We start from the raw sequence: 25041 nt of genomic DNA, 5'->3' as shown, positions 1-25041 counted from the left end.
TTTCCCCCCCAACTGTGTTACTACCTTTCTCCAGGTGATGGAGTTTTATTGCCAATCCTGTGAGACAGCAATGTGTCATGAATGTACAGAAGGTGAACATGCCGAGCACCCAACTGTTCCCCTCAAAGATGTGGTAGAGCAGCATAAAGCTTCCTTGCAGACTCAACTGGAGGCCGTCAAGCAGAGGTAAGTGTACTAAAAACAGAAAATGTTGGAGAAACTCAGCAGGTTTGGGGAAAGAGAAAGTGAGTTAACGTTCCGAGTCCACGTGACCCCGAATTGTTTCTCTCTCAGACTTGCTGAGTTTCTCCAACATTTTCTATATTTCATATTTCCAGCATTATTTTATTAAGGGTAATTATACTAATGAGTGCACAGCATCAATCTGACTACCGCGACCGCGAGGTTGTGTGTTGATTGGATCTGAGCTAATCGGCGGGGTGGAAGCAAATTCCTTTAACATGAGCTCGGTTATCAAGGATAAGTTGGTAATCTTATTACTTACCGAGTACAGGAGGTGGTTCCGGGATGTCGGATTTTACAGCACCCGGAGGAGGAGGTGGTCCTCACAGAGAGGCAGGAAAACAGGGCTGTGGCTTTGGGGCAGCTCCCGAACGCACTGATGAGCCAGATCCCAATGTTAAAGACCGCGGGCTAATCACCGGACGGGGTTATTGGGCTCCAACTCGTTTGTTTTCAGTCTCGTGCTGTGTGTCCCAGGGTGACGGGCCCGCTTCTTGGGCCTCACAGCATCGAGGTCCTACCTAGCGGAGATGCTCAGCTAGGAAGGTAACGCTGAGCGTTCAAGATCCCCGTTTGCTTCCCCACGGGGTCTCTGGTCATAAACATTCTCCAGTTTGTTTGCCATTGATATAGTTTAGTATTCACGTAGATATGTGGGTGAAAATGCTGCCCAGCATTTTCTAGTCACAAGTAAGGCTTACATTAACACTGCAATGAAGTTACTGTGAAATTCCCCATTGCTCTGTGTCCACAATCCCAGTCATATGTGATAAACCAGACCAAGTTGCCTCTGGTTCACAAAGCTCCTAATGTTTTAGCAAAAGTATTTTGAATTTATCTCTAGATGAACATTCAGTGCTGGTTTGCACACTATGGCAAGCTCACCCTCTCCGGAATTAGGAAGAAAATCAGCAAATTAAACAAATAACATACTCAGCACCTGAATTTATGGCGGTGGTCGAACTGGTGGTTACATTGCACATAAGCTTTCTCCCACTCTACTTTATCTAACCCTTTCACCAGAATCTTATATTCCTCAAGCACCAATCAGTCTTTCTTTATCCAGTTCCTTTGATGGATTGTTTCCTCCATCCCCATTGGCTCTGTATATTGTGCACAAGGCAGATTTAGCCAGAATCATATACTGAGGAATGCCTTCATTGTAATTGTACATTTCTGCCTTAAATTGGGTCATTCGTGCCTTTTTTCACAGTAGTGAAACTAATTCTAAACACCCAAGTCCAGAGCAGCTCTCAATTAGTGACTACCTCCACATACTCCTTACTTAAGTTCCATTGGTAAACATGACCAAATTCATTCCATGATCATTTCTTTAAATTTGGACTCCATTGCAGTTCACAGGAACATTGTGTTCTCGGCTGAGAACAGAGAATGAATTGTTTATAAGGGCAGTTCATGTGGGAGAATAGTGTACATGGTTGTGCTCATGCTATTAAACAATGAATTTTTGTTTTTTATTCCAAATCGATCCAATCAAGTCCAATTCAGACTCTGAACAAGTTGCGACATTCCCGATCCAAGCTGACAAGACAGGGCTCTCACCTCCTGTCTTGGGCTTGATCTACATCATCCAAGCTGATTGGATTAGGTATAGCTCCTCCTCCAAGGCTTGATCTCATTTGCAACAAGGTTTTAAAACAAAATATAATGAGAGGCTTTCGTGATGAAGGCTTTGCCTGCTTTTCTATGCATGTATCTTTCCTGGATACAACTTAACTGCATTTTGAGTTGATTCACTGTTGGTCAGATGTTTCTTTGTTTACAGTTTTGAAGAAGTGAAAAGTTTACTGAGTGTACACTTCAGCAAAAATTCAATTGTGCTAGTTTACGCTCTGTCACCTTTCTGATCGGATAAAGACAGATCTACATAGAAGTTCAGCACAAGTTCAGGCCATTCATCCCAACTGGTCTATCTGGTGGTTACATTGCACGTACGCTTCCTCCCACTCTACTTTATCTAACCCTTTCACCAGAATCTTGTATTTCTTTATACCTCGTGTACTTAACCAACTTCCCCTTAATTGTGACTGAACTATTCACCTTGACTATTTTGTGGCACTGAGTTACATTCTCTAGATGAAGAAATTTTATCTTGAATTTGTATTGGACTTATTAGAGACGATCCTAAACTTATGGCCCCACTTTTAGGTGCCCTCCTGAAAGAAAACATCTTTACATTTACTCATCATCCCCCACTCCATGATTTTAAAGATCTCCATTAGGTCACCCATCAGCCCATTTCTTTTATAAAGAACTCCAGTTTATTTAAGTGTTTTTATGATAGCTATAGTTTTTGTTCTGGTTTCACCCTGGTAAATCTTTTATATACCTTCTCTGGTGTTTGTAACATGTTTTTTGTAATATTATGACCAAAACTGTACAGAGTATTCTTAGGTGAATAACCAAATTTCCTGACATTACAAAGCAAGTTGTAGAGAGTATATAAAGATTCTACAAGTGAGTGGCAAAGGTTTGGCAGTTGGAATATGGTATGGGGAAAATGTGAAGTTGCCCACTAGAAGAGCAAAATGTTTAAATGGAGAGAGATTACAGTATACTATAGTAGAAGGATCCTTGTATGTGAATCACAAGTTAGTATGGATGTCCAGTAGGGAAGTCTTGTTACAACTGTACAGGGCATTGCATGTGAGACTATATCTGAAGTATTAGGAAGTCTTAGTCTCCTTATTTATAGAAGGATACTTGCATTGGAGACGGTTCAGTAGTTTGATTCCTGACATGAAGGGCAGGTTGGGCATGTAATTATTGGAGTTTAGAAGAATGAGAGATTTATTTCCATCCATCCACACTGGATTTTAACCCAATTCTTTGCTGTTTGGACTGTATTTTAACTTACTGTGTCATAAAATGTATTTGCATTTTGTGATGATCAATTTACAAATTGCTCTGACAGGAGTGGATTGTATTGGTGTAATTTATTTTTATTAGTCCAGTTCATCATCTAAACAGATTCGAGTGACACACATGATGCAAAATGTACTCTAATTGAAATACTTAACTTTGTCAGTTTGATAGATGACATGAGTCTCATTCAGCAGAAAGTAGCAATAATGCTATTGAAGATATTGATTTTTGCTTTTTAACAAATGGAAAAAAGGGTTTTATAAGAAGTAATTGCCCTTTTTAGGACAAACATTATTCCGTCACTGCCGCTATATTGTAATTTTGCCCTTAAGGGCTGAGGGCACATATGGTGAGTTGAGCGATTTTGCAGCTCTCAAACTGCAGTCCCAACTGAGACTTTGCCGGGGATTTTTGTCTTTTCCTGCATGGTTCAGGTTGGTAGGGCAGTTTACAAGCTGCAAATTGGTGTCAGAGTGTAGGTGCTGAGGTGGGCTGTGAAAGGCCCGCTCCTGTTCTCGGTGGTAGCAGCAGCATGGCTTCCGAGATTGTTTGTTTGAAGGCTGCCTATGCCTGACCTCCCACCCCCACCACGTTATTAATAAAGATTAGTGGGGAACTAGGGAATTATAGACCAGTTGACCCAGCATCTCTCAGATCGATAATTAAGGATATGGTGACTGAATACCTTAAATTTTCTGCTGATCTGAGTAGGTATTGGTTTGTAAAGAGTAGGTCAGGTCTGACAAACATGACTGAATTTTCTTTTTGAAAAGGCGACTAAACAAGGGAATATCTGTGGTTATTATTTATAGATTTCTAGCATTTGATAAAGTCCCTCAAGAGAGTGGTTCATGTTGAAGCTCATGGAATTGAAGGCAATTTCTTTATCTGGTTAGGAAACCGTAGAGAGGAAGGCAAAAAATAGGAATAATGGGCAGGTACTTTTAGTTGGCAATATATGATTAGTGACGTCCCACAAGGATCTACGTAGGTTTTTAGTTATTCATCAGTTTATTAATTGTGGGATAGAAAGCCACATAAAATTTGCTGATGACAAAGATAAACATTGTAAATGATATAGATGAAACGTAACTAAAATGACAATAGATTATATTAATGGTCAAAACTGTGGAAAATGCATTTTAGTGTAGGCAAAGGTGACTACTTAGGACATAAAAAGAATTGAACAGAGAACTTTCTACATAATAAAAGGCTACAAACTGTGGAGGTCTGAAGAGATATGGAGATCTAGGTATATAGAGTATTAAAATGTCAAGGAGAGTTTCAGAAAATAATCAAAGGTTAATGAAATGCTGGCCTTAATATCTAGAAGAATATCCTACAGTGGGTTAGAAGTCATGCTCCAGCTATACTAAACCTTGGCTAGGTAATGCCTAGAATACTGTGAGCTGTTCTAGACATCGCACATAGGAAGGATATTTTTGGTATTAATTAAGACCTGATACACCTCAATTTTGTTGAAAAGAGAGACATGTTGGTGAAGCTCTTAGCCTTGCACCCGTCAGGACAAACTCCAGAGTGCCAAATTTCTGATCACAATAGTTCACCATTGTAGTAAAAAGACTGCTGATTGGTTGGCAAGTTGACTCTGGCCAAGGAATTGCCATGGAGAATGCAATGAGGAATTATAGATCCAAGTTCCCAGGCAATTCAAGATTGCCCAAGGCCTTTGCACTTGTCTGTCGTAACTTGCCACCTAATCTGTAGTCTTCTCCTGTAGTGTAAATTGTCATGCAGTTGCTGTCTAATTTATTATTTAATTCCAGTGAGCATTCACCAATTTACTGGGCCAGTGTTTTTCACACGTCTCCCCTGCTGCCTGCACAAAAATGATTTCAAATATTTTATAAGTAGGTTGATAAACACTGAGGTGAGTCGAGATATGAATTATTAAGCTGCTTTATTTTACCAAATCAAATTGAGTAACAATTATAATTCCAAACATACTCTATTTAACTTCAGCTACTTTTTTGAGTAAGAGAAACAAAAACCAAGCTGTAGTACTCCATTTTAGTGCTTGCCTTAACTTTCCTGGTCAGCCATTGATTCCAGTTACCTTAGAGTTTGAGTAAATGAATTTTTCCTTAGCCTGCCCTGACCTATAGCTGCTGACTACAAGAAATGAGTAGATTGAGTGAACAGAGCATCCAAAATAATATATTAGTGTTTGTTGGAAGCTGGGGTGGGGCGGGTGGGTTGTGGAGAAGTGAGGTGGAGGTAGTGATAATGCATTTAATTGTCACTCCCTGTCGTTTTAGAAACACACTTTCACTGTCTCATTTTCACACAAACTCCTCTGTTTCAGCAGCTGCAGAATTTTTTCTTTGGGATAAGAAAGTCCCAAAACGTGACTAAAACTTTAAGAACGAGAATCCATTGCATCTAACCTCTTATCATACTGAAAACAAATTTCAGACTTTGTCTTTGGCTTATATCATTTTATGATATAAAATATTTATTTGACTTCTGTTATGACTAGTATTGTCTGAGCTATACAAGTTTAGGACACAGGCTATTTAGCTTGCTATGTCTGTTCTCCTCCTTATCTCCTCACTGAGATGCACAAAGGATTTCCCTTCATTATGTATGCAATCTGTGGACATAGCCATCTCAGAAAATCCTTGTGTTCTAAACTGTGATTTGGTGCTTTTACATTAGTGTGCCTCATTTCCCCTGACTCTATATCTTTCCTTAGTAATTACATTCCCAGTTCATCTAAAGCCAATCCAATCTGTTAGAACTGCAATATCATGTCCTCCATCATTTGTAGTTGTAATTCTCTAAATCTGTTTTGAATGCTTTTTGAGGTACAAACATGCCATTCTATGCCTCCTTATGACTTTTTCTTTGTTACTTTCCTATTTGTTTCTTTGGGTTTTTGTCTATCCTCTTCTTTTTTCTTTTTTCATTTTGTTCTGCTTTTTTTTTTGCTGATCCCTGCCATAATTTGCTGTCCCTCTTAACATTACTTGTTCTGCCAGTGACGATGGTGTACCCACCCTGTTGCCTGCATCTCCATGGTTCACAATTTATTCTATTAAAAAATTAGGAATAAACTGGCTGACAAAGTCATGAAAATAATCTACAGAAATAATGTTTGATCTTTTCACAGGTTGCCTGAGTTGGACTCTGCTCTTAGTTTCCTGTCCGAAATCTTGCAGGATTTGACCAATGAGAAAGTAAGCATTGAAGAAGAAATCCATGCTACTTTTGATGAGCTCCAGAAGACTTTAAACGTACGAAAGAGTGTTCTGCTTATGGAACTGGAAGTTACTTATGGTGTTAAACAAAAAGTAAGAGAATTTCAGTACTTACCAAATTACTGTTTGAATGACTTTACAATTGCTTAAGTAGATTGATTCTAAGGATGGGCAATAAGTAAAGGATGCCCATGTCCCACGATTGAATAAAAGAAAAAATCATTCATAATTAGTATTTTTCATTTTTAGTTTATATGAAGTAAAATAACTGTAGTAAGGTGAGTAAGGTTATGATTAACTGTGTAAAGCTGCTGGTACAACTATAACAATTGCAGAAAGCAGCATGTTTTCAGTAGCACCAGAACAGTTGCTATGCAGAGGATTGAGCAAGGACAAATGTCTTGATTAAAACATGACAGTTAAGAGTATAAAGGATGGTTGACTTACAAATCGAGAAACATTGATTTTAAAAAAACGCCTCTAACCTTTTGTTATTAGGAATAGTTGGCTTGCTCTCAATCTCTCAATTTTCTCTGTTTTTCCCTCTCCTTCCTAAAGTTGTTTCATCCTTGCTGGGATATGTTTTCTGAAGTTCAGTTGGTCACTCTTGTTTCAAATCATGATTACTCATGATGAGTCTACATATACAGGGAATGCCATAACTGAGCCAAACTTTGTTCTTGCCCAGGGGTATTTCAGTTTAAGGGGACTGATATTCTGCCACCGTTCTGGCTGAGATCAGCTAACTTGGTGCAGATTGGAGGTTGAATCTGGCTCAGTCCTTGCAGAAGGCTCAGACTTTTTTGTTTCAATTAACATTCAAGACAGGGGTTGACATCCCTGGGAAAAGATTTAACTATTCTGGTGCAGACACAACAAAAAAACAATTAAATTCTACTTGCTTAGTCTCCATTTAGAATGAAAGTATATTGGCCCAGTAAATGTATTCAAACAAGGGTGAGGTTCTTTACATTAGTGAAAGACTTGAGGGCTGAAAATAAATGTCAATTTAAATGATTTATGATGTACTGTTGCTTTTGTTGTTGTACCAATATTTTAACCCAGCTGTCTTGTCAAGGTCTTGTGTGCTAGGCTGTTTATTCACTGTACTTTGTGTGCTGGCTGTTCACTGTATTTTGAATTGCAAATATTTTAACAAGAAATGATGATTTTTTTATCACAGTGGACCATACAGACTGTTTTATTTGGAATTGAAATCAACATGGTGTGGATTCAGGAAGTTATCTGTGAGACACGTTCAATTAAAGCTTATTTTCAAACTTCACTTTTCTATCCTTCAGCACTTGAGGAAAACGTGTGATGTTGTAACAGTTTATGGTACTGACTCATGTTGTTTCACAATTTTATAAAGAGGAAAAGAATTGACCTAAATGTTGACTTTATCCAGCGTTCCCATGATTATACCCTGTTGAACTGGGAACAAGAATACCTGGTTCCAAATATGAATAATTGGGCACAAGATGGTAAAGTTTGGCTTCGTGAAATACACACATAATTTAGCAGTCGTTTGACTGCAGTTTTGGGGTGGTTTTCAAATAATGACCCATTACTGAGGATTCCCTCCACTAAACTGTTCCAAAAAACTGTTTGTTATTCAAATGAAAACATGCTATTATTGCAGAAACCAATAGTGCTGTCGCAGATGCTCACAAATCTGATCTTTACCCTCTTAAGAGTCCCTGTTTGAAAATCTGTGCAATAATTCATAAAATCAGAGTTTTTGTGACAATTAATATTCAGTAACAGTATTTAAATATTCAGTATTTAAAACTACAAACTTCTCATGATATGAAATTTGGAAATGTAGTAAAACTGAGGAACAAAGTCACAAACTTCAAGAGAAAATTGACAAATTGAATGTAATGCAGATAAATGTGAATTCCATAATGATGCAACACAGGAAGACATTAGAACTATCGTGCCTGTTCAGCTGCCTACTAGCCCTATCCAATTGGTTCAACTCATCAACGTTCCCCAAAACCATAACTGTTTTGTCTAAATGAAATGATGTATTTTAGTAGAAAGAATAGGAAATACATGGTACAATTTTCAGTGGGGTATAGAACTGCAGATCTCTGTTCCTAAGTGCAGAACTCATTGAAGGTGGAAGAGGGCTTTTTTTTTCAAAAAAAATCTTTTATTAATAGAGCAATCATGGACTTAGCAAGAATGTTATGCTAAATCTCTTTTTTAAAAAAGCTGGTCTAGGAACGAGGTCGAAGCCTCAGCGTAAGTATAGTATAGATTTACTAGAGTAGTCTTGGGAAGAATAAACTGGAGAAGTTTGTGATATTCTCCTTGGGGAAGAGAAAGTTAAACAAGGTTTCATAGAGCCAGTCAGAATCATGAATAGATTTGATAATGCAAATAAGGAAAAGTGATTTCTGATGGCAGGGCCAGTAACCATTGGATACCAGTTTAATGCCATTGCCAAAGGAACCAGAAGCAGCATGAGACTTTTTTATTTTGTGCAGTGATTTGTTATGATCTGGAATGTTCTGTTTTGAAGATGGTAGAAGCAGATTCAACAACATTTGAAAGGGAACTGGATAAATAGTGAAAGGGAGAAAAATTGTAGAGGAGTGTAATTAATTCAGCAGCTGTGCTATAGGGCTGTACAGTGGATTGTAAAGCTTCCTTCAGTGTGCTGTATCATTCTATGAATTGGTGATATATATCCTGGGGTTTTTCCAGGAATCCATCTTTGGCTCACACATGTTTTCCCTTGGTGAAACTGCACACGTTTCCATTAAGTTGGATTTTCACGTTGGGCTCAGGAAAATGAAAGCTGAGCTGTTTCCCAGTTGCAGAAACGGAGTCTGTCATCTCTGCATATAAATGTCATATTTCCATCTCCTGGAGTCATTTGGAGTTCCTGGTTACCGAGGCTATGTCAAAAAAGTGTGGGTGCCAAGACATGCTGGCTAAATGGTCCACATCTGTTTGCTAAGACACTGGCCCAGCTTTCCAAAATGGCCTTTAATTCTATCATTCTCATTCACCCTCTATGCCTCCCATATATCCTCAAAAACCATGATAAAGTAACTTTTTGAAATGGACATGAAAATGTATACCTCTGACAAATCTAATAGAAATGTTGCTCAAAACCCACATCCGGTTGGGGGAAAAAAAACTGAAATTGCCTCAGGTCAGTCAGTTGTAAGTACACACAAACATTTATTCAGTAACCACATCAAAGACAGATAATTCTTTCATAACCTCTTTTAAAAATGTCAGTCAAACCATGTACACAATCCTCTGCATGAACTGTGGTTCCTCAGCTTTTGAAAGTCAGCCATAGCTTCTTAATGGATCCTATCAAAAAAAAATCATTGCTTGTGCAGTGCAGCCTACTGAGATTGGGAAATGGATTGATAAGTTTTATTTTCTAAGTTACACCAGATGAACTTTCAATCAAAGTAGTCCAAGAGCAGGCAGCAGTTTCTCTTCTCTAGGTGAAAACTACAAATCATTTTTTGGGAATCAAAGCATTGTGGACATTGAAATCTCTTTTAGATCATGTCAGTAGAGTTCCCAAGCACTTTTTTTTTCCGTTTTTGAATGAATAATAGCATTTTCCTAACGAAAAAATTATTCTAATGCATCCCAACACTTACACAGTCCAATTATTCACTTAACATTATAGCTGCATTCCTAAAAAAAAAAGTGCAACTTAAAACGTTTAAATATTAAGCAAATCAGATTTTCCCGTATGGGTGCAGTGAATTGAATCTGGCTATCTGAAAATTGGTGATGTCTGTCTCAAAATTGGACATTTTTAAAGCTGCCATCACCTGACTTTCCCCTCCTTGATGCCATCTTTGGTCTAACTGGGAAATTTCTTGGAGCTGCTCCCACTCCTCGAACACTTTATTGAAGTGAAGTGAAACACACACGATTTGATATCTCCTCCATGATCCATTAACCTGGAGAGCTTTAATTAACCTGTGGTTTCCAGGCTGGTATATATATTTTTTTGGTCCAGTCAATACTAAATGCTGATGTTTGCTGAACAGGCTCTTTAATTATGATCAATAATCCAATCTGCATTATAAACTTACTTGTAAGAAGGCATTTGATACTCATGCAACTAAATTCATTGATCAACTTTGGCCTAGATTGAGTATGTTTATTTCGTCATGATGGGCCGACCCCGTTGGGCTTGTCATGTTCGGTTGTTCTGCTTTGTGCCATCTGGCTCCAGATTGTGCCCTGGGCCATTGAGAGCTGCTAAATGAAATGAGCCTCCAGAGTTTTGCTTTAATCTGAGGTTGGCAACTAAATGCTCTGCAGGCTTTGGACTTTCATGCAACACAGGCTGACCCACCAGTGGGGAATTTTCCCTAAGTCCCTTCCCCTCCTGCAGCCTTCGGCTGATGAGTTTGGAGTGCTCTTGCTTCTGAAGCTCAGTCTCTCCCACGGCTCTGAGGACTTAGCCGGCTCCTCACCTTGTGTCCTTCTCGCCACATGTTGCTGTGTTCTTGACACCTCGCAGTTCCTCCAATGACAATATCCTCCTATGCTCTGCCTCTCCTATCACTTGTGTCTTTGGTCCTGAGCTCACTCTATTCCAATCGTAGCTGTCTTTTCCCACTCTCTCCAGCCAGCTACATTTTTATTTATCAGGTATAAATGCTCAGCTGTCCTTGTATGAGCTTGCTGTTGTGCACAATACATGCTACATTCCAGGTTGCTGAGCAGCTGCCTGCTTGCACAACGGAGAGGAAACATTGTGGTATTACGTAAAAATGTTGATAGAATTCCTTAATAATTAATTAGCGCTTACTTCTCTTGGATAGATGAGTAACCTGTACTTTTCAACTGGTGACTCCACTGGAAGATGAGAATTTTTAAGTACGGATAACGCATTTATACTCAATACCTGTAATGCCAATAAAACAGGCTACAGCTAGTTTAAGGCATGAGTGAAGACAAGGAATCTCATATTTTTGTAATCTTGCCTTAATGAAAGATGACCTGATGCTTAGAGTACAACGTTAGTTTTAGTTCTGAGAATTCTGATTTATGATTATCTTTGCAGGTTATATTGCCTTCTCAGAGCTAAACAACATTTTTCTTGCTTAATTGATCCATGAATTACTAATTAGCCATTAGGCTTTGAATAAATTTTGTGGTGAAGGGAGTTGAATGTTCTTGTTTTGCAGGTTGTACTCTCAGTGAAAGAAATGGAAACTTACTAAGATTTTTGAGCAAATCGTAACATTCTGAAATAAAAGCTATGCATGGATTTTTAATCTTTCTGTTACAGGTTCTCCAAGCACAACTGGATGCATTGCTGCAGGGTCAGGAAAGCATCAGGAGTAGCTGCAACTTCACTGAACAAGCTCTAAACCATGGGACTGAAACAGAAGTTCTTTTAGTGAAGAAGCAAATGGGCGATCGGTTGAATGAACTGGCTGTTCAAGAGTTTCCATTACAGCCTCAAGAAAATGATCAGTTGGAGTTTGTGGTTGAAACTGAAGGGCTGAAGAAATCCATTCATAATTTAGGTACCATAATCACCACAAATGCTGTGGCTTATGAGACTGTTGCGACAGGTGAGGGTTTGAGACAGTGTGTGATTGGCCATCCTACATCTGTTACTATAACAACAAAGGACAAAGATGGAGAACTTGTGAAAACTGGAAATGCATGCCTAAGCGCTGAAATTGCATCTCCTGATGGTAGCGTGGTCGATGGGGAGATACTTGACAACAAGAATGGTACCTATGACTTTCTCTATACCATTCAGAAAGAGCAGAAAGAGGGTGACTTTACACTCACACTCAGACTTTATGATCAACATATTAAAGGAAGTCCATTTAAGTTGAGGGTTGTCAAACCCACTGATCTTTCACCAACGTCCGATGGAGTCAAACGACGTGTGAAGTCACCTGGCAGTGGACATGTTAAACAGAAGGCTGTGAAACGGCCAGCCAGCATGTATAGCACTGGAAAAAGAAAAGAGAATCCAATTGAAGATGACTTGATCTTTAGAGTTGGTATGTAGATTTTTATCAAAGACTTTTCTCTTTCACCTCTGTGCTCTGATGCAACTTGCTATCCAGGGCGTAAGGAATTATATCAAGCTGCCTTGCAGTTACCTCTTGACACCATAGACACTATTTTCTGAAGACCCAGAGCAGCACATGTTGGTGCATAGTCTGTTCTATCGATTAACAGTTTTGTTTCAAGGTCCTACAACAGACATCAAACCCTGATTTGCACTTCCAATGTGATTTGTGTTTGTAACCTGAAATGGGTCTTTCCAGCACTTTTAACTCTAAAATACAGACACAGTGAGCAAAATTTCATGGACCCCCATGTCCCCTCTCCCCACTAAAACTGGCATATTTGGTGGGGTGGGGGAAGTGGTACATGACTTGCAATGGATGGCTATATACCCCCTGAGTTGTCCCCCATAATAGGGAATGGTATGGCTTCAGCCTGTCCACCCTTCGGCCTATTGATGGGCAGTTAAGAGCTCATTCCACTTCCACTGCTATAAAATGGCATGGGAGACAGTGAAATGAAGAGGCCAACCCATTCTTTCATGACTTCAGGCTAAAAGGTGGGAAGGAGGAGGGATTCTACCTTTTTTTTTGAGGGTTGCTTGTGCCAACTGAGAGCGACCCCCCAAGATGGTGTCCCCCGTTATGACACCCCCACTCCCTCCCCGTCTCCAGAACTTCAATCAGATTGGCTGGCAGTTCTTGTGGGTGGGACTTACTTTCCCTGAGGGCAGAAGTCCCACTTCTCAGTTTATTAAGACCACCCAGCGTGGACTTTTTTAAAAGTTGGTCAGCTCAAATTATCTTTCCTACTGGGGGTGGGTGACAAGCAATCCACCCACCCACAATGATCATCTATTCTTCCCTCAACCCCCTCCTGTTTCTCAAACCTCATCCAGTGTAATATCACCCCATCCAAACACCCCATTCCTCTGACTCTGGTCTTTTGTACAACTTACTTCCCATTTCCTCCCTCACCAACATTTGACAGTGGATCGTTCAGTTGAGTGTTGTACATGCTGAAAGTTAAAACTTAGACCTTTTCATTCCCCTCAGCTTCCTCTCAGCTAAATTAATCTTTCGAAGCTTCAGATTAATCCTAATCTATTCCCCTTTGGCTGTGGGGCAGTTTTTCTTGTGGCTGTGTGAAATCCTTTGGGGACCTTCTTTGAGAATAATGCTGCACAAATGTTGGATGGCAATAGCCAGGGTAGCAATATTAATTTATCAATGACTGAATATCAGCAATATGTGGCCTGAACCACACTTGCAAAGTGCAATAAATAATTGATAACTTAAGACAATGAGCATTAGCAAATTAATGTATGCAATTTTTGAGAGGGCTTGACAAGATAGATGCTGAGGCTGTTTCCCATGGAGAACTTTTTAACTAGGGAGTTTAGTCTTGGCATAAGGAGATTGCAGTCTTGAACTGAGATGAGGAAAAATCTACTGACTTGGAGGGTTGTGAATTTTTTAGAATTCTTTTTAGTGACTGTGGATGCTCAGTCATTGAGTACATGTTGTGGTAGACTGCGACCCGTAGATTTTTGGACCCTGAGGGAATTGGATGTGTGTGTGGAGAACAGGTGTGAAAATGGAGTTGTGATTCTTTGGTTAACCAAATAAACTCAGTCAACTAATCTGCAGCTCCTTAAAAGGCTACTGCATCAAAGTAACGGAATCTCAAAGGAAACTTAAAACATCAAAACAAAATGTGATTGAATGGGTCAGTAAAAGACCCCAGTCCCTGCAGTGAAGGTGGAATTGCAGTAGGGGTTCAGCCATGTTCTTGTTAATTGATAGAGAGACTGTAGAACTAGATTCTGCTCTTATTCTTACAGCTGAGTGCAAGGTGCATTTTCGGATTGAATCCTAAGGTTTGCTGTTTGTTTTGCTATATAGCTAGAGGTAAAATACATATGCATTGCAATGTTAAGTTTAAGTTGAATGAATCTCTATTCTTACACATAGCGATGGTCACAACCAATGATTTAAGGTGCTAAGAAATGCTAGTATTATTCATGAAAGTAGATTTTAAAATCAGTTCAAATTAAATTGTATGCTTCGGGCTATCAAATATAGGTCTTGAAGCTGGATGGTGTGATTTGATGCTTTTGCTGCAGTGGGAAATTCCTTGGAATTGTTCACACCTGCTTTAGTAAGGTACATTGAAGGAAATTTTGATACAAAGTGGGAACTGCTCGATGGAACTTTCTGAACAGTGCATTACTCTCTGTAAAGTGACAGAATGTAATAAATGTGGACCCACTTAAATGTTTCTCTGATTTATTTGAGTGTTTTTCTCCCATAAATATTCTAGTAGAAATGCTGCTTATTTGAGGATATGCTGCGACTCCGGGTAATACGACCTTTGCCTTTCCAAATAAAGGTGTGCATGCTTAAGTTTTGTTTTATTTTAATGCAGGAACTAAAGGAAGAAATAAAGGAGAATTCACTAATTTGCAGGGAGTGGCAACATCCACCAGTGGAAAAATCATGATTGCAGACAGTAACAATCAATGCGTACAGGTGAGGGAATATTGCAGAAATTTTCATTCTTGTGTTGTGTGTCATACTCCACTCTTGTGTTGCTATTATATAGTTGCATCAAGATCTTTTTCTTAACTGCTAAGTGACTCACAACGCTTCCTACACAACATTTTCAGAAAACGCACCTTTTAGCTCCATGCATTCTCTCTCTCTCTCTCTCTCTCTCTCTCCCTCCCTCCAGACACCTACTTCCACTGCTGCAATCCATGTGGTGTAGGTACATCCACAATGCTGTTATGAAAGGAACAAAGTCAGGATGGTATTGGGCTTGGAGGGGAACTTGCAGGTGGTAGTTTTCCCATGCAAATGTTTGGTAAATTGCGACTGAGCATCTTCAGTAGGCAAGGCCATTTGCAGTATCTCCCGGTGAAAATCAGCAGTTTTCCATTAGTCATGTGCAGTCACTGGATTAGTACTGAGGAGGAGCAATAGGACAAGCAAAGACATTCTCAAGACAGGCCTTAAGAAGAAACCGAGTGAATAGTGCAATTCTGCATTTATTATTCAGTGTTGTTAGATAACATTATGGAATAAATGGTTAGGAGTGTCTTTTACTTTAGCATTTTGACTAGGAGGACACTGATCCAAGGGATGGAAAGATAGGAATTGTTAAGCTGTCAGGATTTTAGGGCGATTGAACTTCCAAGTAGCTGCTCATGGACAGCCCATCTGGGGCGAAGGGATCTTGGGCCCTCTCTCTATTGCTGCCTCCACCTGAGGTGCCAACTGAAGGTCCGGTGATAAAGTTTATGCCCTCATGAGAGAGCTGAGTTGCACGGGATGTACAGATCGCCAAAGTATTGAAGACTTGTTCCTGAATATACCGGAGGGCTCTTCTGCCCCCACCCCACCACCACCAAGTAAAAGTAAAGCAAGAGTGGGATTAAAAAGCTGATCCATCTGTGCTGAAGTGTTCTAGGATTTTCTGGACCATAATTTGCGCAGCAGGCTTTTTGCTGACAGGCTTGGAAACTCTGTCCTGCTCTTCGAATGTCTGTTCAGCTAGAATGTTTGAGGGAGCACGAATAGATTCTGTAAGGTTCAAAATGAAGGTTGAACACCAAATCAGCATTGGACATTGTTTATCATCCTGCTTCTGATGCATGAATGACATAGGCAAGCTAGATTGACAAATTATTAGTGAATTGTGACTGTGCTACACTAAGTGGATTTTCCACTTTAGCGTGTATAGACGGTCATTCTGAGTTCTTCGCACAGCCTGACTGATTTCACTTGCGTAACCATTTCTTGTTTTTGAGTGACAATGTTGCATTTTGATTCATAACTTCATTATATAAGATGTAATAAACTTGTGCTCTAGATTTTCTCAAATGATGGACAATTTAAAAACCGGTTTGGTGTTCGTGGCCGATCTCCTGGGCAGCTGCAGCGTCCAACAGGAGTAGCTGTACACCCAAGTGGTGATATCATCATAGCTGATTATGATAACAAATGGGTGAGCATTTTTTCACCGGATGGGAAATTCAAGGTAAGCAGGAAGTCTTTGTAGTTAGCCAGTTAATTAACTGAGTTGTATGCAAGCTTGTATTTAAATATGGTCAAAATGTTTGTCAAAAATTGTTTGTTCATCAGTCTACTTTTTAAAAAAAAATCCTCAATAAATCCGTCAGTCAAGATAATTCCTATATGAGCTATGTACAATACTATCACAACTTCACGACAGGTAATATTGGTGCAATCTTTGAGCAAGATCTTCCGATCTCCAGATGGTTGGAGACCAGGTATACCCCAAAACATAAACTATGGAACTACTTGGAAATCTCATGAAAATACTCCACGCCCTGGAAGTTCGAATTTCCAATTGACATTTCACCTGCTCTTCTGAGTTACAGTTAGAGACTTTAGACAGTTCTTAACCTCTTATTCACCTTACCCATCAAATACAATATGAGAGAATTTCTGGTTTGTTAGATGAAAAATCAGATTTCAGTGGATCCTGTTTTGAGAGATTTTCATTAAAGAGGCTTTAGCTTATTACATAATGGCCACGATCTTCTGCGGAGTGGGAATCATTGTCAGATTGCTGCTCTACTCAGAATTTTCCACACCCATACGCTACTCTACATTCCCACGGATACCTTTGGGAGAGGTTAGGTACTCTTTGGGATTGTTGAATGTAGACATGAATGTGTGTAAAAAGTGAATAAACTCCCAGGGAGCTGTCAAGGGAACAATCAAACTAATTAGAGTTGTCAATGCATTTAAAGCTCCAGGCCTTTCAATATTTAAAATAAAATATTCTGGAGTTTTAAAAAAATAGTGCTTGCTTTTTCACTCTGTTGACATAAGCCTGAGGGTTATAATTATAGGATTTGTACTGCATGACTGATTCTACAACAAATCATAGAAACCCTACAGTGCAGAAGGATGCCATTCGGCCCATTGAGTTTGCATTGACAACAACCCCACCCAGGCCCTATCCCCATAACTCTGTATATTTATGCCACTAATTCCTTAACCTACGCATCTCAGGTCACTAAAGGGCAATTTAGCTTGACCAATCAACCTAACCCACACATCTTTGGACTGTGGGTGGAAACCAGAGCACCTGAAGGAAACTCACGCAGGCATGGGGAGAATATGCAAACTCCACACAGTGACCCATGCTGGGAATCAAATCCAGGTCCCTGGAGCTGAGGCAGCAGTGCTAACTGCTGTGCTACAATGCTGCTCAAACCTATCATCATGTTGGATGCCAGTCAGTTTACATCTTTCTGACTGTTCCAAGTGGACATAAAGTCTTTGTGGGGTTATGAATATAAATTATTACTTTTATGAAGAATTAAGCACTTGAAATAAGTACTGTTTTATAAGAGATTATGTAATTGAAGGAATTAAATTTATTGAATGGTATTTTTATGTATGAGCATTTTATATCAATATAAAATTTTCAATGGACACTTAAAATTTTATTTAGTTTCACCTCAGCCTGTCCAGAGGTCTGCCCATAGTGGATACTGGATGAGTTGTCATGGAGGGTGTGGGGCAGGAGTTGGTACTGAGTTGGGGGTTGGGTAGAGTGGCACAGGCTGCCATAGCAGCTATCAAGAGTGTTGGGATGTGGGTAGAGGGGCATAGGTTGACATGGAGGGTGAGAGGGGCCATGCTCATGGGATGGGTTAAGTGGCATAGGTTGTTATGCTTATGGCTTGGGGAGTGTGTGGGGTATGAGGATTGAGAGCTGTAGAGCTGTCTTGTATATTTTCTTTACAGCTTGAATAAAGTCCCAGTGCACTGAGGCCTATCTTGTGTACATCCTGCCTCCACGCCTGGTAGCTCCTGTAGCTGCTTCTGAACTGTTTTCAATGGCAACAGGCCGCACTCCATTCCCAAATGAAGATCGGTCCATTTGGGGGCTAACCTTCTCTGGAGTTAGGTTTGCAAAGCAGGAGTTGTCCCAACTCTGCGCTCCTGACTCCGAAGTAAAAATTCAGACCTTAAACTTCTGAAAATCCTTGATTTTAATTTAGATTTACTTGTCTTCTGAAAAAAAAACTTACCTGCACAATTCCCCAATCAAGATTCTAAACCAATAGACCTTTTTCACTTCCTGGTTTTAGCTGATTTTTCTGACTATTGTTTTCTTCAATTTTCCCTCTGCAAAAAATAAAAGTAAGTTGCTCTGAAATCATCTCTGAGTCAGAAGTTCAAGGCTGAAGTCCCACTCTAGAGAACACACAAATCTTGACTAACACTCCAGTGTAGAACTGAGGGAATTCTGCACTGTCATCTTTTGGTTGAGACATTAAACCAATAACCTGTAGGCTCTGGTGTGGATGTTAAAGATCCTGTGGCATTATATTAAATAAGGTTAGCCTGGAGGTTATCTCTAGTATCCTGGGCAATATCTATCCCTTAGTCAACATCACAAAAACAGTTTATTTGGTTATATTACCTTGCTGTTTATCGGACCTTACTGTGCACAAATTAACTGCCCATTACAGCAATGACTAACTTTAAAAGTACTCAATTGGCTGTATGACACTGTTGTCAAAGACACTATATAATTTCAAGTTGTTTTCTCATTAGCTGCTTCTGAGCATTTCACACCACAGCATCCTTTTGTGCAGCAATTTGTTGAGTGCACAATTTAAAAGGGTGGGGGAAACATTCAATAGGAACTTTCAAAAGAGAATTGGATAAGTGCTTGAAAAAGAAAAAATTGTGAAGGAGAGTAGGAGTAACTGGATAGCTCTTTCTGGCACAGGCATAATGGGCTGAATGGCATCATTCTGCACTGTGATTCTAACATGAACGTAAAATACTTTCTTCACACAGTATAGTTAAGTACTCTTGGATGTATGGTTGTTAAAATTGTTAAACTTTGTATTAAATATTCAAGTTGACCGTTTTCAAATTAGTCAATGTAAAATACAATTTTATCTATTAGCAGTAACTAAAATGAGCCATAATGGGACATCAAGGTGTTGCACCATACTGGAACTCCACAGCAGTAGAATTTGGTCCATCCCTGAAATTCCTCATTGTCAAGTTGGACTTGCATCCTAATGACTGCAGAGTGACTTTGGAAATCCTGCTCATCCACGTGGCTGAGGGGAAAAATGAAGAATAAAAGTGTAAACCTACGTTTAAAATGATTGCATTTCATTCTCTCTTGACAGACTAAGCTAGGTTCTGGAAAGCTTTTGGGACCAAAGGGTGTCGCAGTGGATCGGAATGGTCATATAATTGTGGTGGACAACAAGGCTTGCTGTGTCTTTATTTTCCAGCCTAATGGGAAGCTGGTGACAAAATTTGGTAATCGAGGGAACAGTGACAAGCAGTTTGCAGGTACACTTGATGGTAATACTTGAACCCCCTTTCTTGCCTCTTCTGCACACATTTGCATGAAGACTTCGCATGGTCAAATCTTGTCGCATAAATTGAACGCATGCCTGTCCTTGTCCTGAACACGATGACAACTGCATGGTTCCTGCCAAATGTACTTCATTAGTTGTCATCTGTATGAGATGACTAAATCCAACAAAGGTCAACTTAAGGCTTGCCAAAAACTAAAAAATATGTTCTGGAGAGGAAATCAAAGGGGGAAAAAATACAGCTTAAACAGGCTCCCATTTAATGAGTCTACTTATATTTTGTATTTTGTTTTAAAATGAACTTGGCAATGAGTAAAATCTAGTCTTTTAAAAAATATCTTTGCGGCATTCTACAAGTCAGGTTGTGCTTCTTACCAAGGGACTTTCCATTTCTGTAACTAGTGTTTGCCTCTATTCTACTGAAATGGCAAACTTTCGACGTGGGAAAACTCTGGAAATGATAGCTGTGTCCTTATGCTCTGTGCCATCTGTTCAGTAATCTGAGTGTAAAAGGTCTAGATAGTGGAATGGAACTTTTCCTCCTATTTCACATTGTAGTCTAGTTTGCCATCTTTATTTTTCTAACAGCAATCGGCATCTTAATTGTGTTACATTTTGTCAAATCATGGAATCGTACAGTGCAGAAGGAGGCCATATGGCCCATTGAGTCTGCACCAACTACAATCCCACCCAGATCCTATCCTCACACCATCCTCCCCATGTATTTACCCTAAATAGTCCCCCTGACTCTAAGAGGCAATTTAGCATGGCCAATCCATGTAACCCACACATCTTTGGAAGTGTGCTTAAATTTATTATACGTCTGTTTATTTTAATATTTTTGCTTTTTTTTAAGAAAAGTATGCTGGTTCCATAATTCTAACACATACCTCTACTTTCCTATGTCTGGATCTCTTTCTCACCATTGTTTGAATGTTTCCCATGTCCTTTTTTTTTATTTATTGTGGATTTGTGGCATGATTGTTTGACATTTGTTTTTTGATATTGAGTTACTATGTGCATTTTATGATTCTGGGGTAATTCTCCAACCCTTTACTAAATACTAAGTTATTCTTAACATTCCCTCCCAATAAAAAAATTTCTAACCATTTCCTCTTATAAAAATTATAATGATTATTGGGAACTTTCAGCAATTGAACTTTCAATCCAGAATATTGACCTGAAGAAGTACATTGCTTTATATGAAATATGTATTTGTTTGTTTTTGCTTAATCTGTTTTGTTTTCATTGCCTGAACCTTTTTTGCACTTTTCGACAGTTGCTTAGTTACTCTAATACTTGATGTGTCAAACCTCTGTATAAGTACTTTGTGATTGCTGGCAAGAACGGAGTGATTTTACAACATAGGGCTATTAAAAATAACTGATACCCCTCCATGAGAATTGGGCAGCAATCTTAGGATCGATATCAGTTAAGCTTGAGCTTTGATTTGGTTTCTTAACATAAACATTGACTTAATTTGGGTTTTTGCTTTACAAGTGAACACAAGTGACTTGGAGAAAGTAGTGCTTGCTGCATGACTCCTGACAAACAGTTATTTCCTTTCTGGAGTAGTATTTAAAAAATTTATAGAGAGGAAAATTAATTTAATCCACATACAACAGGATCCAGTATGCTTCAGGTCAAACTAATTTTGTTATTTTGTAGTTTTCTTAAAATTGGCAGATCTGGTAATATCTCACAAAAGAATAATGTCCCCACTTGTCAATCATTTCTTAGAAATTCCACGCAACTTTTCATCTTCTTGGCAGTGATAAACTAAATGCTGCATTAGATCTGTCACTGACCATTACTTCTTAAAAATAAATATTTATAATTTGGAACTTTTCAGTGTTCAGTTTTGGCACAGGGTACATCTGTTCTGCAGAGTTCTGACAGGCTTTCTTTTCCAGGGTCAGAAGTTACATTCATTGTGATGCTAAATGACTATTCAATAATTAATGAGCTTACAAGGTTTTATGAAATCTGAAAGAGAAAGAGGTCAGACAGAAACCTCACCAATCCACAACAATCATACAGACAAAAGATTAAGTTAAAAGTTGCTGGTCTCTAGTCTTATTTTGGACATGCTACTTGCTCTTTCCACTCAACTGATGTGTACTACATTTCGCTTCATTAATCAGAGTAATGGACCTGGCTTATTAACGGACACTTTGAGGTCTTTGTAGAGCTGCAGAAATTACCAGCACAGAGCAAAACTATTTGGCATTTCATTTCTGTACCACTTTTACTAGAAAGTCCAAAAGTAATTGCAATCCTTCTCTTCTCTCTCTCTCTCTCTCTCTTTCTCTCTGCCTCCCTCCCCCCACCCACCCCTGGGCCATTTTCTTTTACATGCTTCAAATATTAATCACTACCCCCTGAAATAAAATTATGGTCCTTTCTACAAATGCTTCCTGTCATGAACCACTACAAGCTTCAGAAACATGTTAATCTTTTGATCTAGCAGCTTGAAAGGATTTAAATTTCTTTCCAAATGAATTTAGGGCCTTTCATTTTGCAATTGAGTTTGTTTAAATGCAAATTGTTGGAAATGTAGCTTTGGTTCCTCCATGCAGATTTCATAGAACATTCCACATACCAAGATAATTTTACTTTTCATCTGGTCATCATCAATTTGCGTACAGCTATAGTATTTCAAAAAAGGCAACATGTGGTTAGTGTTGGAATACATTTTGTGTTCAGAATCCGAACCCATTGTTCAATGTTTTCAAAAAAATTGTTTTTAAAACAAAATTGACAATAGTGCTAATTTTCTGCCTTTCTCTTTCAGGTCCTCATTTTGCAGCAGTCAACAACAATAATGAAATCATTGTTACTGATTTTCATAATCATTCTGTTAAGGTACAGAAAGCTTTACATGTTGGTAATCTATTAGGCATAACATTTATTAAAGATGATCAAATGCACAAAGTTGGATATAATCTTCTCCTGTGCTCCAGTCTATTTACAAAATGAAGATCTCATTGGGAAGAAGGGTGAACACTGGTCTGAAATGGAAATTGGTTGTTATGGGCTTACTCACTTATTTTTATTTGTGTCACAAGTAGGTTTACATTAACACTGCAATGAAGTTACTGTGAAAATCTCCCAGTCGCCACACTCCGGTGCTTGTTCAGGTACATGAGGGAGAATTTAGCATGACCAATGCACCTAACCAACACTTCTTTCGGACTGTGGGAGGCATTCCAGCAGATATGGGGAGAACATGCAAACTCCGCACAGATAGTGACCCCAACTGGGAATCAAACCCTGGTCCTGAGGGGCAGCAGTGCCAACCATTGTGCCATTATGCCACCTTGTTCAGGAGTTGCATGATGCTGGTCGACCTGTTGTTAGCCTTAGGTAGATCTCTCTCGTGTTTGGGAACTAAATGCTCATGTAAATCTTGATGCTTATTTTTCCTTCACTATTTTACAGCTATGTCTAGATATGCCTGATGGTAGGAAGTATTGAAGCACCCTGTACTATTGTCTGCCTTAATATTTCAAATGTAGATACAATCCTTCTCAAATAAACAATAGACAATAGCAAATAGGAATGTGTAGCTTAATCACTTGTCCCCATTTTGTGTTCAACCCCATTTGCTTCTAACCTGAATTATGAATTCATTCAAGATTTTATTTTCTTAAATGAGGTTAGAATCATGAACCTCTAAACTTGTATCTAACAAAGGTCCCAGGGATTTTCTGTAGTTTTGAAAGCTCAGTGAAGTGTCAGACAAGCATTTAAAGTTATTAATAATTTGCTTAACTGATCTGTTCAAACATTGAAGGACCTGGATGTTCTGTTCCTGTTTTAATCTGTTCATCATTGACTATAAGGTTCTTATGCCAGGTTTGTTTTTGGTCATAGTTCATTCCAATAATAATGAATATTCCTGCACCTGCTCCTCTGGCCATATATTATCCCGGCTTGGTGCTGACACTTGTGACATTGATGCAAGATTAAATACTGACATTGGCATTGCATTAAAATAAGTTTCTATTCTTCCACTCCAGCAGCACATTGTAAATCTATGCTATTGGGTATTAAAAATAGCATTTTAATGCAAATTTACCCTGTGTTAGTGTTAGACATCATAGTTAAACTAGTGAAATATATTTTTGGGAGTGCAGTCCAAGGACATAAATGCCTTTCTTTTTGTTGTTGTGGTTTTGAACTGCATTTGGTTTTCAATGATTTAAGTTAACTGCATGAATTAAGGATTTGTGCATAGACAAAAAAAAATCACAAAATGTTAACAGTTGTATTGAAAACTAAGGGGCAGAATTTTCCTTTGGAGGCAGGACCAATACTATATCATGTTTCTGCTGAGAAGTGTGATTTTCACAGGACTGGGGGGGTCTTAGTGACACAAGATGGTTTGTTGGCCAGGGAAATTGCCTACATTCTGGCCTGACGCAGCAGCTAATGCTATGACTGGCACCTGTATGTAATATTACAAAAGACAATCTTTATCTTCCAAATGGTAGGAAAGATTGGTTCATAAGATTCAATGACTGCTCAATAATTTTTGTCTAAACTGTCACTTTCTTTACATTAAATAAAATTTGTGGCACTGCTGACCTTAACACACCAGGTGGCAGCTGGTCAGCTTCAGAGAGCCCCCAACAGCTGCTTGCACCATGAAAATGGTAGAGGCCAGAAGGTGACTTTTTAATAAGCCCCCTGAAGACTTCAGTCTGCACTTCCCTTGCTCACCCGTCCTTACCCAGCCTCAGACTATCCTTGTCCTTGGGGAGGGTCACTAGAGATGGGAATGGAGGCAGCAGACTGGCAGGCAGGCTACCAGTGCCCTTTATTTTTGCCCACTTGCTTCCATTCTGTCCTGATTTGGAATGGGAAAATTCTACCCTTGCTTAAAAGTTTTCAACAATAATGGTGTTGTTTTTAAATATGTGCAACATACTCTCATTTTATGCATAGGTATTTAACACAGATGGTGAGTTTGTATTAAAATTTGGATCCAATGGAGAAGGAAATGGCCAGTTTAATGCTCCAACAGGAGTGGCGGTGGATTCCAATGGAAATATTATAGTTGCTGACTGGGGAAACAGCCGCATTCAGGTAATTAAAAAATATAGTTAAAATGTACATGGCTTGGTTATTGTAAGTTTTCTCTTCAGCTAATTGATACAATGCAAATCATTGGTAAATGCAGAAATTGAACAATATCATCTTTTTAAAATAAATCTTGCCGTTAACAACATTTTTCTGTAGCTTTGACTATATAGAAGAAAAACT

General features: G+C 39.0%; 1 protein-coding gene across 11 annotated transcripts in view; it reads left to right on the top strand.

Moving 5' to 3' along the window:
- Nucleotides 1-25041, top strand: part of LOC145345074 (tripartite motif-containing protein 2) — a 165891-nt gene that overhangs the window by 138510 nt on the left and 2340 nt on the right. For 9 of the 11 annotated variants that reach the window (XM_080192652.1, XM_080192665.1, XM_080192676.1 and 6 more), the window contains 8 exons: nt 35-186; nt 6263-6443; nt 11641-12373; nt 14811-14914; nt 16257-16424; nt 19579-19759; nt 22568-22638; nt 24724-24864. In XM_080192652.1, coding sequence (XP_080048778.1) covers nt 35-186; nt 6263-6443; nt 11641-12373; nt 14811-14914; nt 16257-16424; nt 19579-19759; nt 22568-22638; nt 24724-24864 — 1731 coding nt within the window. Of the gene's footprint in view, nt 1-34; nt 187-6262; nt 6444-11640; nt 12374-14810; nt 14915-16256; nt 16425-19578; nt 19760-22352; nt 22451-22567; nt 22639-24723; nt 24865-25041 lie in introns of those variants that run through there. The other 2 variants (XM_080192732.1, XM_080192722.1) reach the window with 2 other exon arrangements.

This window comes from Carcharhinus amblyrhynchos, chromosome 1 (genome assembly GCF_965287045.1).
Source record: "Carcharhinus amblyrhynchos chromosome 1, sCarAmb.v2.hapA, whole genome shotgun sequence".
NCBI lineage: Eukaryota > Metazoa > Chordata > Chondrichthyes > Carcharhiniformes > Carcharhinidae > Carcharhinus > Carcharhinus amblyrhynchos.
This window is presented reverse-complemented; position numbering and strand designations above follow the sequence as displayed.